Raw genomic sequence first — 14,081 nt, 5'->3', positions numbered from 1 at the left:
GCTGTAGGGGGGGGATGGAGGCCAGAGTCTGCCAGATAGTCTTAGCATTGGCCTGTATAGTTTTGATGGGGGCAGAGCCACCCTCAAAGGACCTTCTGGGGACAGAATGACTACTATCAGCGCCTCTGACTCCACCACCTCCTCGGCCTGCAGGCCCACGTTCACATCACCCTGCGCAGAAGATCCTGGTGGGCATGGCTGTCTATGGGAGGCGGCCTGGAGATGGAAGTGCCTGTGATGGCCTTGTCCAGGGAGGCCAATGGGGGAACCAGGTCCTCCCGACCCTACCGCTCATCAGTAGCCTGATAACCTGCTTTGCTGTTTGCCTCCGGCTCAGGGACCAGAGTTGGAGTTGGTTCCAGGGGCAGGGGGAGGCAGGCACGGCACCTCCTCAGCCACCTCTAGGGGTGGGCTGACTGGCTTAGGCCTCCGGCATCCTCGCTTCAGAAGTGGCCAATTGGGAGCCTTTAGACTGGGCACCCTGGGCCTGGTGATATGCCCACGGGGTCCAGAATGGCCACTGAGCTGGTCCCTGCCACTGCACAGGCCACGACCCTGCTCCCACCTCAGAGCGTCCATGGCCTGACTGGTGCCGGTCCCATTCCAAGTACCTAGACCCTGAGCCCAAGGAACGGGATTGGGACTGCGAGGGCCAGGGCGGTGCTGAGTGAAGCTGAGCCGGGAAGCGGAGCCGTGAGGCTGGGGAGCGGAGCAGTGACCTGGAACTACACGGGGTCGGACTCAACAGTCCGCTCTGCGGGACCGAAGTCAACAATGCCACTTCCGCAGGCTTCAGCACTGGGTGCCCCTCTCGAGGACGTGCCCTAGTGACAGGCGCCAGGGGGGTGGGCCTCTGGGATGAAGAGCCACTCCTCCCTTGCTTCCAGTGCCGCTTCTGTACCAGGGAATGGGAGTGGTGTCGGGTCGATCCCGCCGGTTTCAGCGCCAGTGCCGCAGGTCTCTACCAAAGTCCATCTGCGGTGCACTTCCACCACTGCCACTGGGGTGCTACGCACCAAAGAACTCAATGCCAGGTCCTGCCATGCCGAAAGAGGCAAAGGTTTAAGTGTTGCCTCCATAAGGAGCTGCTCAAGGTGAAAGCCTCCCTCCTTTTTGGTTCTAGGGCAAAACCCGTTGCAAATCCTGCACCTATCGGCTTGGTGAGCCTCCCCCAGACACTTCAGACAAATGTTGTGGGGTTCGCTTGTTGGCATGGGCTTGGAGCAGGACTTGAACGCTTGGGACTTGGGCATGAAAGCCCTCCCAAGACAAAGCCGTCGGGATGGAGGGTAAAGCCCCCCAGCCTAACTGCTACAAACTACTACGAAAATGAACTACAATAACTAAATAAAAAAAGTATAAGAAAAACAAGAAACAAGAGCTAGGGAAACGTGGAGAACTTGCTAAGCAAGATGCCACAGTTCCAACGACTGTCACAGGCAGTAAAAAGGAACTGAGGGAGCACCGGGTCGGCAGGATCATATATTGAGCACCATGAAGGTGCCAAGCCAGGGGGCCCCACAGCTGACCCGATGGGTGCTGCTAAGGGAAAAACTTTCCCACAACTGTGCAAGCCTTGCATGCACGCCTAATTGTAATCGATATGAGCAATCACTCAAAAAAGAACTTTCAAACTTCCAACAAGAACATTTTTACTTATGTTTTAATTAATGAAGGATTTTCCCAATAGATCATAAGAATTGCATTAGCTGTACTGGAGGATCGTTGGAACAAGTAATTTAATCATAATCACCCACCCAAGAAGTTTATTGCCTCACATATTGTGTTTTCACTAAACTCTCTTAAATTTCCTATCTGATAGGCACTAAACATACATGAAAAGCTTTGAATTACACTAGAAATAGCTAGTAACCAGAGTAGCAGTTGAGCAAATATTAATGGTTTATTAGAGAAATGTTAAGTGCTCAGAAAAATACACATTTTAAGCTTTCACTCCTGAAGCTAGTAATCATGACCAAATCTATAATCCTGTGAGTCTCTGGGAAGGAGCTAAGGATGCGGGCAGAACATCTGAGGGAGTGTTGGGCAGTATCATGCAGGATATTGACTATCTGAAGGGATCCTGGCTAGTGGCTTGGTCTTTTTATTGTTATTATTATTTAACTACAGTCACATACATCCCCCCTGGGAAGGGGCAGAAAGCTTTGTCTTGTAACTGACAAAATAATTCACCTGAACACAAGGTTTATGTGAAACTTGACACACTTTTTCCTTGAGCTTACATCCAGTTCCATAAGGGTGTCTTCTTATACTTTTTCTTTTCTTTTCTTTTCGGGGGGGAGGAGGGAACGACAGACAACCATGGAATCCTCTAGGGAAAGAGCCACATTATACCCAAAATCTCCTGGGAGCGTAAGTAGACCCTAAGAAGATATAGGGAATAGTCCCATCTGGCATTAGGAAACCCTGCGGAATGAAGAACCCCTCTACCCTAGTTTTCTGCTGCTGTGGTCTGGTCCAAAGAGCTCCTGATGAGCTAAACACAGCTTGCCTGAGCAGATGTGCCATAATTATGTTCTTAATTCCAAAGTTAAGAACATTTTAAATTAGAGTTTAAATCAACTCAACTCTGATCCTCCTCTTTTAAGTACAGAGCACCTACCTCAACTCCATAATAAGACCTGTGAAATTAAGTTGCCTGGTATAACCAGCGGGAGAGAAGCTAACTGCGCTGAGCCCTTGTTTCTGTCACTTTAGATTGATCTGAGATTTCCCACTCCCTCCACCAAGGTCCACCTCCTACTTCCGCCTCTCTATAATCAGACTATGAGAGCTGAAGCACCTATGTAAACAGGCAGAATCTGACCGAATTAGAAGATGGAAATCTGCACTGGCAGAAAAACTTGGACACAAAACTTAGCAGGCAAGAAAGTGTGCCACTAGTGTACAAGCGGCATCTAAAACCTCTCCCCGTTAGGCATAAATAAGGGGGGGGGGAGGTACGAGGAAGGTTGAGATGTCACAGGTGGACACCATTTGGATAAGAAGAGTTTTGATCCAAGATTTAAGCACAACTTCTAGACCAAATTAAGAAGGTCCAACAAATTCCTGCTCAGAAGAGGGACTTCCAAAAAAAGAGTCAAGACAGACTGCAGAAAGAACAGACTGATAATTTACGCATTCCTGGTTTAGTGCCATTGACTCAAGAGTCACCACACCAAGACACTGTCCTGCACAACTCCTCCACTAATTCTTATGTATTAAGAATGTAGAAGTGCTAAGGAAGATGCCTCATTTACACGTGAGTCTTAACAAAAGCATGCAGAAATTCAGATCAATGACACTGAATCTAGCTTTATTTCTTGTCCTTGGACTGCTTACTATCCTTGACAAGGAGCAAGATAAGTTTTTTGAAGATCAAGGAGCAACTAAAGTTAATTTATTTCACTTTACATACCCAAATACCATATAAAGCCCTTTGACTACATTAGAGATTAAGTTAATTGCCATTGTACTCTGAATTAGAAAACTCAGAGGCTATTAATACAAAGTTAATGATCTGAAAACTAAATGGCTTGCTGAGTCTGAGTGGTATAGTGCCAAGCCCCAGCGGCGTAGTGCCACAAAGCAAGTTCTGGCCCTGTTAGGCACACAGCTCCTAAAAACTTAGTTGCATGTGCGTATCTAAGTGAAGCATTTAGCCCTTAAAACTCAGCATTAGCAAAACTATATTTTGGGAAGAAATTGCTAAAACAGCTTTTCATTGTTTTTAAGTATACTGAAACTCAACAACACAAGTCACTCAGAAGTGTTCCCTCAATAAATTTATCAATCCTTCAACACCCTCTTTTATTCCTATTATTAAGCCACATAGATGCATGTTGGCTGTCAGTTTCCCTTAAGGAAGCTTAGTCAATAAATATAGTAATCTCATTAATCCTCTTAGCACAGTACTCAGTCACTCAATGATTGACAAATATGATGTAAGTATTTAAGTTATAGCACATATAGCACTTACCCCATATTGGCAGGTCATCAATATACATCTGATACCAATAGTGATTTTTGATAGCATACACAAATGCATCTCTCTTTGCTTTGTCCAAGTCAATTTCACAGTATGTGGTCTGCATTACATCATCTGTGGAAATTAAAATAATATGTTAATGACATATTAATGATAGCTCTAATTAAAAACACAAATTAAGCGGATATGGGGGGGAAATGCATATTTCCAGAGCCTGAAATTCCTACTGGCTGTGCATCCTCTGGCAGGTAACATATGAGCAGCACACTTAAAAAAGCAAGCACTGAGGTACCTAACCAAAACATCCCTGCTTCTCCATTCTCCCCCAAACACAGAAACAAAAGTTGTAGATCATCATATTACTACTTTATCCACAAATAGATTGAGATACACTTGCTAATAGTTTCTTATCTGAAGAGGCTAAGTGAGGACTCATGAAGCAGCAGCAGCAAGCTGACATTAACAGTCATGCCCAAAGACCATCTAGGAACATTTGCAGAGCCCACAAGCAATTTTAAATGTGCATTAGTATATTTAGTTGGTAGTTTCACAAATACAAGAATACAATATTACAAGTAAAGATAATAACTAACCCCACCTCTTGTACTTCCAAGCTCAGTCACTAGTTACTCAGTCCCATTCAAATATCCCCATTGGCACTAGCAATATGGCTCACTTCAAAAAGAACATGTTTTTCAGCTGTTTGGTATTTTCAGCTATTTCGTATAGAGCAGGAGCAAAGCAAATGGGAAAGATAAACAGACTGAAGAGAGGACAAAAATGGGAAGGTGACAAAGAATGTAGATGACGACACACGGAAAAGGAAGTGAACTTGCCACTTCAAATTGGAAAGCTTCAATATATAAATGTGGTTAACAGGCAAGTATTTTCAGTAGCTGCCATGTTATTGAGTAACATTTTATGTGACGTCTGGATTTCAAGCCTTGCATTTCCTACTGAAGGGAAACAAGTTAAAAGCACATTTTTTTTAAAAAATGCTAATTCTGGTAGTAACACTTTAAATTATTAAAGCTAGAGTTCTAAAAATCTACTTTACATAATGCAAGTCTATTTTCATTATTCAATCTGAGTGAAATCATCAACAGTGAAAATTAGTTTTTTAGGTCAGATGTTCTCAAACTATCATATTGTGGACCACAAGTTAATGGAGATAAACTCACAAACGCACTCCTCATCCAACTCTGGGCAGTGAGGACACTTCCCATTTCCAGCCTGAGATTCTAAGCTCTTTGGGGCAGGAACTGTCACTGTTTGCACTATGCCTAGCACAAATAGACCTTGTCCTGCATCCTCTAGATGCTATTGCAATATAAATATCAATCAGCATCATCATCATCCCCCCTGTGGTAAAGAGTTCTTGCTTACATAAAACAGGAATTAGGAAGTTAACGTATTTTTAGCTGCGCTAAAATAAACTGGTAGTTGGAAACAACAACTTCAATGCCATTCAACAGTCAGCACTCTGCAAATGGCTACCAAGAGCTCTGAGTGATGGACCACTTTGAGAACAGTTTTAGGCCATTTAACTATCAGGTTCTCATGCCTGGCACAATGTGATGCTGGAATGGCACACACAAAGTTCTGTTTGTTTTGTTAAACTGATCCCATTCAGTTCTCATTTTTAATTCACAGAAACATTTCTGTTGGTCCTTACCTTTCTGAAGGGTAATTTTAGGCCAAATTTGACACCTGTGTGTGTTTAACAATTGCTCAGAGATCACAACAAAAGCAGCTATTAGTAGAACATTATGATTCTTGTTAAGTATAAAATGGTCAAAGAATGGCAACACAGCAAGTCCAATGATGTTTTATTTTGGAAAAAATATAATTCCCCTTCTTAGTGACAAATCCAAAGCATAGGGACTCTAATTGCTTTTTCTAATTAATGCCAAGCTGACTTTAGAAAAGGTTACGGTGAAATCCTGCCAACCAGAAACATTTTATGAATATGTCCCAGAAAAATATAGGCTCAAACTCAGCATAGGCATAAGTGGATTCAACTAATATCCATAGCTCAGCAACACCGGCAGATTCAAATACAACTCTGGACTCCCTGGCCTTTGTCTGCTTTAAGACAAACCTTTAAATGTGAGAAAAGGTAAAAACCAGGAATCTGCAAGTCCATTACAGTATTTGTACACACATAGATACTAGTTTTATTTTTAATCAAATGATAAACATCTGAATACAGAGATAAACTCAGACAATGCATAAGCAAGATTACTAAAGTATAGCCATGTAAATTGATGGATATAATTGTCCTTCTTGACTCTGTTATTTAGTTGTATTTCAGAACCTAAGCACTACCTTGTGGTTGTGAAGAAAGACTTTAAAATATTAAATTAAGAGGAACTAGCATAGCAATGTCTGCCTCAGGGCTTGCCTGCACAGAAGTTATTCCAGAATAACTACCTAGCTTTAAATACACACCCTCTCTTAATTCAAATTAACTTTCAAGTGTAGACAAACCCTTAGTCTGCAGAGTTTAAAAATACTTTCAACCATTTCTATGGGCTTTACTGTTTAAAGCATCATAGGCCTCAACTATTTCACTACTGATCATTTTAGCAGAAAAAAGCCAATTTCTTACAAATAAATTGGCTTCAATGAAGCGTTTAAAGTTGCTCAAGTGCACATACCATCACTTTAAAAAAGGGGGGGGGGGCAGAAAAGCGCTAGCTACATCCTCACCCAAAACTTGCAACTTATAACCATGATTCCACTTGCTCCACATTCTCACCCACACATCACTGCACTCCTAGGTTGTGCACAGGCAGCTAGCTTGAGTATTGGAGCACCAAAGCTGTGGCAGCACAGTCTTCAATCACAGGCTACATGAGCTTGTCTGGAACCTTCGGTAACTATTTGGGTGTCTAGCTCACACCAAAGCCTGCACTGCCACAGCTTCGCTGTTCCTGTACCCAAGCTAGCTAGATCAAAAGGTATATCTACACAAGCTCCAATCACATCCCCTGTTTGTGTATAGACATACTCATGTATGTCTCCACCTTTCAGCTGAACACACAACAATCACCTAGTATTGCCAATAAAGTGGAGTGGTTAGAAAAGGACCTTCTCTAGTTTGGAATGTTGGTCTCTTTTGAAGCAAATCTTGGATGATTATGTTTAAGGGTATCATGCTGAACTACATGGAAGTAGTTTGTAACAATTTGTGATTTTGGGAAGTTGCTCACTATACCTTCTAGGAATATTGCCATGAGCAAGTAGCGTTTTCCTTTTTTCAATAGCTGATGCTCGTGGTTGGAGTTAAAGTAGCAAGTTTTGTGCAGAGATAAATGGAGACCCGTGCGTTTTGGGTGCTGTATGTGAACAAGGCAACTTCTTCAATGCAATAACATTTCTTCAGCAAAAACAAGCATCACATTAAAAACTGAAGAATCTGGGAGTAGCATAAAAATGAATTTAATATTGAAACAAACAGAAGGCAGGGCAGAGCCAACATTTGGGATTTCTGCCTCATTTAGATCTAATTCTATTTCCATTCAGGTTTCTATACCACACCCATTATTGAGGTTTCCTAGCGCCATCCATTATTGCATTTAGCATCCTAACTAAGTGGTGGATACATGAAGCCTTTATTATACTTTTGGGTACAGATTCCTTGGTCTACAGGAAAAATTCTAAGTGATACATTAATGTACAGTAAAGATGTACTTAAAACAATTTTCATTTTTAAATCTGCAACTTTTTCTAATGTGTTGTACCTGTAATAATGCCAAAAAATCTTCTACAGTACAACTTGCTAAAGTGGTGATACATATTAATTCACTAGAACTCAAGTGTAACAAATGGAGTCTGCCAATTCAAACACTTGTCATTTTGACACATCAATTTCTTTACTGAAATGCCACTATTAAAGATTTAGTTTGTCAAAAAAATTTAAATAATCTGAACATCTAAAATCACTATTAAAGGATAAGCTGATATTAATGCAATGTTTCCCAACTTTTTTGAATAAAGGTATTTATGTGGGGTTTGGTCCTTGTAATACATTCATTCTACTGTTGTCCAGAGTGGCCCATATTCATAACAGATAAGAAATGCAGCTACACTATATTATATATATAGTAGCATTAGCAAACTTAGAAGATATTTGTACAGACTTATAAGTGAAAAAAACTGCTTTATATATGCAGTTTCATCATCTGCTAGAGAAAGCTGATTTGGTAAGAAGGAATTGGAAAGTTATCGTCTGACGAAAGTAAAGGGGATTGGATGAATTAAAAAGTTGCTAAATCCACTTTGGCTCCTCCGATATTAGCAACACTGGGAGCGTTAGTTTAGATGGGCCATTAGTGTTTTAACTACCATATCAACTCAACATGCTCTGAGAAGGATTACAGGAGAAGTAGCACAGTTTTGAGCTTAAGGAACTGGACTGGTATTCAGGTGATGAGGGTTTAATTCCCAGCTCTGCCAAAAACGTTGTGTGGCCTTGGGCGAGTCACTTCACCTCTGTGCCTCACCTGTAATACAGGTTGCTCTCTTCCCTATCCTATGTCTTTTTAGGATAAGCTCTTTGGGGCAGGGACTCTTCCTATGCATTTGTACAGCACCTAACAGAATCTGTCTCTAATCTCTAATACATTTAATAAATGGTTAATGTTGACATTGAAATTGCAATATTTAGGCTTCTGCCTTGTCTAACTGGAGTTGCCACGATTAGTCACAAGTGTAGCCACACCAGTGCACACACCTAATCTATGCATGATAAACCCCTATAAAGCCACAATTTGCAGGAGCGTGGCTTATCCCAGTTTCAAGCAGGGGCAAGTTCCACTGACAATAAGCAGTGTTGCCCATCTCATTAGGGGTTTACAGCCACAACAAATCCCCAGTGCAAAGTTTGGGTTACAAACCCAGTGGGACAGGTCACACATCCAAGGGCGATCTTTGGGTTGTCTGACAATTTAAAAAAAAGAAAAGGAGTACCCGTGGCACCTTAGAGCTGTAGCTCACGAAAGCTTATGCTCTAATAAATTTGTTAGTCTCTAAGGTGCCACGGGTACTCCTTTTCTTTTTGCGAATACAGACTAACACGGCTGCTACTCTGAAACCTGACAATTTAAAAACACTCCACTGGTTTCACTGGCATAACAGCTACTTTTTATTATTATTTTCAAAAGCTTAAATTCTGGAACACAATTTTGCAGCAAAGGGTGGATAAGGTAAATTCCACAGCATCACAAAAGAATGAGTTCTGATTATCCCTGTTCCATGATTAGCACACTTAAGTTTGTTTGTGTGTTATGTCAGCACCGTTCACAAGCAATGAGGTCTGATAAAATTTCTCTCTTAACTCAATGAAACAAAGGGACAAATCCACAATCCAACTGAATTTGGCAGACAAAATTATCTCTTTAAATCAGTTTTGCAGAAATCTTAATAAGCAATAATTATTGAGCTGTCATAAAACATTGAGGTTTCCCTCTTAACATACATTAGAAAGTCTGACCCGTTAACTCAGGATTTAGATCTGACCTCAAAATGCTGCAAGGACATCAGTGTAGCTGGAGAAAAGTATGACTTGAAAACTTCAGTTTCATTTAAGGACATTTACTTTGTATATTTTGACTTGTGATGTTGACAATTTGTCTTTTAACAATTATAAAGCTTTCATTTTTTGAATCTCAATGTCAACTGTCATTAAATAACTATTGTCTGACCCCCACACACACCATTATTTGACACTCCCATAATTTCCCACAACTGTGAAAATGTTAAATCAATTAAAAAAACAAAACATTATCCATCAAAATTATACAAACATAAAAATTAAATTCTATACTATAAAAAGTAGTTTAGAGTAATACAAATTTGTAAACAAGTACTAATACAAAAAGGCTAAAATTGAACAAGATAGCTGTCACAGGGTCTTCAATTTACATATAGCCACATATACACTAGGAAACTTTGGCAGACTATTCTCATGAGTGCTACCACAGATTCACCTGTGGGAGTTCAAGTATGGACAAGGCTCCAGTGACTTCCAGCATTTTTACCACTGAGATAAGTCTGTAAAAGTGCTAGAATCTGCCACAATCTTGTCTACAAGAAGGTTCTTGGCTATGCTAAAACTAGTAGAAATTTCCTCCTTCCAACCTCCTCCCCACCCCAACCCCCAAAAACTGAAAAACTCCCCACAGTTTAGATAAGACTCAAAGCTCAAACTTTGGGTTCCTGTTTTTGATCCAGTGAGGAAACATTATTATAAAAAGGTAAGATCTGCAGTCAATGGAAAGAATAGGATCTGTATCATCTTCCTCTGCTGAACTATCTACTAAAGCAATGGGTTCTCAACTTTTTTCCATACAGTGACCCCACAATACAAGAGAAAATGTTTTGGGACACCCTGTCCCCCATTTACCCATAAAGGAGAGACTGAAATCCAACTGGACCTGTTTCCAAACCCCCTGAAAACTCATGCATTACAGATAAACAGAATGAAAACAAAATAAAACCTCTTTTCCGATAGGAGAAAACACAACAACCACAAGCAAATACTTCCAATTTATTTTTTTTTAAATCTTAACTTGACCTGTTAGAAAAAACCTAATGCTTCAGTCACCTAACACCTCAGAAAAACACACACAGACTTTAGATATTTTTCAAATGAAGATCTAGCTTTGGCATTCTACATACTAACCAAGCTCTTATTTAAGTTTTGTAATCTTTCATATCTGAATAAACCTTACTTTGGGTCACAAATGGCTCAGACTACCTGCAAGGATGTGTCCTGATAGCATATCTAGGCATGTCTCATATCAATTGAGAATCACTAGAGATGTTAAAAGAGGGACACTGATGTAGGTGGAAGGCAAGACCTTTGGCCTAAGAAGAATTATATTTCTTTGTTTCTCAATGAAGAGAAAATATTTGTAAAAGGAAAGCCTATCTAAAGATGGAGGAGGATATAATCTCAAATGTTCAAGGCTTGTGATGTCTGCACATCAAAGCAAGATAGTAGTGGAAAGTAGGCTTACCGACAGCTAGGAATCACAGAAAATATGACAGAACACTGAGCTGGCGGAGTCAGCTCTAGATTAGAGGAGTAAGGATTTCTAGAGTAATATTCATAGCTACATTTAGTGCGAGTTTGTAAATGCAATGGAAAGCATGGCTATTTTTAGTTCTCCTGTCTTCTCTTTCCAAGGGACACTGAGTACATGAGGAGAGGCGAATAACCTAAGTACTAAAAAGAACAGTTGCAAATGAATACACAGGGTATAATTTTCCCCACTCTCTGTAAAAAGAAAGATGCACCAAATGAGAGAAACTGGAAAAGGAAATTTCAAAAACTCTTGGCAATATCCCTTGCTCATTAAATGACTAGGCTCCAAGAGTCTAATGATATAAAACCACACTGTCCTGAACTGGACAACTCTTCTCCCCTGCACCCTCCAACCAAAGCCAAAGCAATCTCAAAGTAGAGAGAAAGCACATTATTTCCTTTCTGACTTCTCATTAGCTTGGGAATGTTTGGTCTTTTCAAAACAGAACCAAAGGGACAGTTCTGAAAGGGGGATTCAGAGGAGTTGAATATCAGACAGAATGGGGTGGATAAGTCAGACTTAAGCATCTGCAATTGTGCTATTAGTAGGAAAAGTTTTAGTGTTAAAGACACCTGAGAGGGTGAAGTTCAGAAAAATCTAGCCATTTATGCCAGGCTCATCTCCACAGTATCAGCACCTGCAAGCACCTTTAGAAAGGCAGCCATTTTAATTAGGATGAAAAACCCCATCCCATGATGAACAGAGAGATAGGAAAAAACACAGAGTGAAGAAACTGGATGAACAGTTAATGAATACTTGTGGCACCTTAGAGACTAACAAGTTTATTTGAGCATAAGCTTTCGTGAGCTACAGCTCACTTCATCAGATGCATCCGATGAAGTGAGCTGTAGCTCACGAAAGCTTATGCTCAAATAAATTTGTTAGTCTCTAAGGTACCACAAGTACTCCTTTTCTTTTTGCGAATAGACTAACACGGCTGCTACTCTGAAACCAGTTAATGAATGTGAGCTCTTCCTAGCTCAAAGCATGCTCTGAAAAGCCCTATTTTCCAGTGTAGAGGATCTCAAATAGGCTGTCACAACACTGCTGAATCTGTATTAGAGGGAGCTAGCCTAGTGAGAGTTTTCTTCACTCATACATTTTCACATTTATTCAGGAAATAAATCTGTACATTTGGAGACTTACAATCCCCATCCACAAGTTGTTGCACCCCTGACACATCTGGGAAATACCTTTTCCTGATTCTTCTCCATTAAAGGAAGAAGAAGAGGGAAGGACACTGCAGCAAGTCTCTTCCTCCAATACTAAAGCATTTACAGAAATGTCTGAGAAGGTATTCAGAGACTTCTGAGAAAGACTTATGTGAAGGCACCAGATCCTGATTCTGAGCCCATTTCTTCAGAGATATAATAGGGAAAGAGAAAGTTCTGCAGTGATCAAATAAGATTTTTGACTATAAAGGGATCTCTAAAGGGAACAGAGGACAGAAACAAACTGATTGTTCAACCTGCATATCCAGCTTTCTTGAGGATGGGAAGAGTATGACATGCGAAGAATGTTGGCACAAGAACAAATCAGCATAAACTGGCCATGAATACATTTAGAAATTAGAAGAAGGTTTCTATCAGGGAGGTTCTGAAACAACTTTCCAATAGGAGTAGTGGGGGCAAACCACACAAGTTTTAAGATGGAGCTTGGAAAGTTTATGAACGAAATTCTGTGACAGGGTTGCCTGCCAAAGTAGGAGACTAGACTCAAGACTGGAAGGGATTTCCCTACATAAAGGACACAATGACCCTCATCTAAACCAGCCTGATTAACCCTGGCAATGACGGTGGGAGTCAGGCTTTATAGCCCCTTTTATGTCTCTATGGGAAAGGGCTCCTAATCTCAGCAGGCTGAAATGTTGGGTGGTTGAAAGAGCCCATTTCCTTCCCTTGGCATCAAAGCTGTTTTTCCCACTATTAAAAAAAACAAAAACTTCTAAGGTTACTGAAGCCACTACTTTCATTCCAACAGGAAAAGTTTCTGTTCTCATACTGCACAGAAATATTTATAATGGAAGCAACAGTCTGCTAGAGCACAAACCAACCCACTGCTGTTCCCATAGTCATGAAAATAAAAGAGCCATCCTCACGTACCAAAAAACCTGAGATGACAGAGAAGAGCATCAGTAACTGACTTGCTGTATGACTAATCTTCTAGAAGTCAAAAAACAGCGTGGGGGGAAAAAAGGAAAGTAGAATACACAATGAAAGGGCACAAATATTCTGATGTGCCTGCCTGAGGTAGAGAAAGAAGAAAATCCCCATCTGTACTGGTAATCACCAAGACACACAAACTGACTTCTTTTCCAAGCTGTTCCCGTATCTATGGTGTGCTCTTGCTAATGGGGATGACACAGAACCTCTATGCAAAGGCAGTGCAATAAAAATTAGTAAACTGCTTGCATAAAGTCAGACATTTGTCATACCCTGAACAGATGAGGAGTGATTAAACAAAGCTTTGCCATGGTGTTTAACTGAAATCAGATGAAATGAGAACAGCCCTCCCCATTCTTTTTACTTACCATTTGCACGCACATTCTAGAAAATTAATCAGATAAAATATTGTTTTCATTCATATTTAGTAAAATTCATAATCTGTAAATATAGTAAATTAGTAACAAAAGGATTGTTTTCTAGGGTTGTTGCCAGTATCGACTGGTATCATCAGATTTGTCTAAAGGATAGGGTCAATTTAAAAATCATGTTAACATATAAGTGCCTTTCCTTGTGTTAACAACAAAGCTTTAAATTGTTAAAACTGAAAGTTATAAAATCTAATTACATTTTGCCATTTATGCCTGTCACCAAGTCTCTGCAGGCTTCCTCCCTCTTGAGCCTGCGCCCTGTGTTTAGGCTGGTACTGTATAATAAAGAATCTTCCACACCTTCTTTTGCTGGATCACCCAAGTGTCTTTATTTACAGTGTTCATGCAGTTCCCTGATCCCACAACAGCTAGTGCCCCACAGACCCTCCCCAGGGTCTCCTGGCTT

At 40.6% G+C, this 14,081-nt stretch overlaps 1 protein-coding gene across 2 annotated transcripts in view; it reads right to left on the bottom strand.

Annotated features, from left to right (window-relative positions):
* Positions 1–14,081, bottom strand: part of TM9SF3 (transmembrane 9 superfamily member 3) — an 87,441-nt gene that overhangs the window by 51,404 nt on the left and 21,956 nt on the right. For both annotated transcript variants that reach the window (XM_038409629.2, XM_043519958.1), the window contains exon 3: positions 3,980–4,102. In XM_038409629.2, the coding sequence (XP_038265557.1) occupies positions 3,980–4,102 (123 nt within the window). The remainder of the gene's footprint in view (positions 1–3,979; positions 4,103–14,081) is intronic.

This window comes from Dermochelys coriacea, chromosome 7 (assembly GCF_009764565.3).
Source record: "Dermochelys coriacea isolate rDerCor1 chromosome 7, rDerCor1.pri.v4, whole genome shotgun sequence".
Classification (NCBI taxonomy): Eukaryota; Metazoa; Chordata; order Testudines; family Dermochelyidae; genus Dermochelys; species Dermochelys coriacea.
This window is presented reverse-complemented; position numbering and strand designations above follow the sequence as displayed.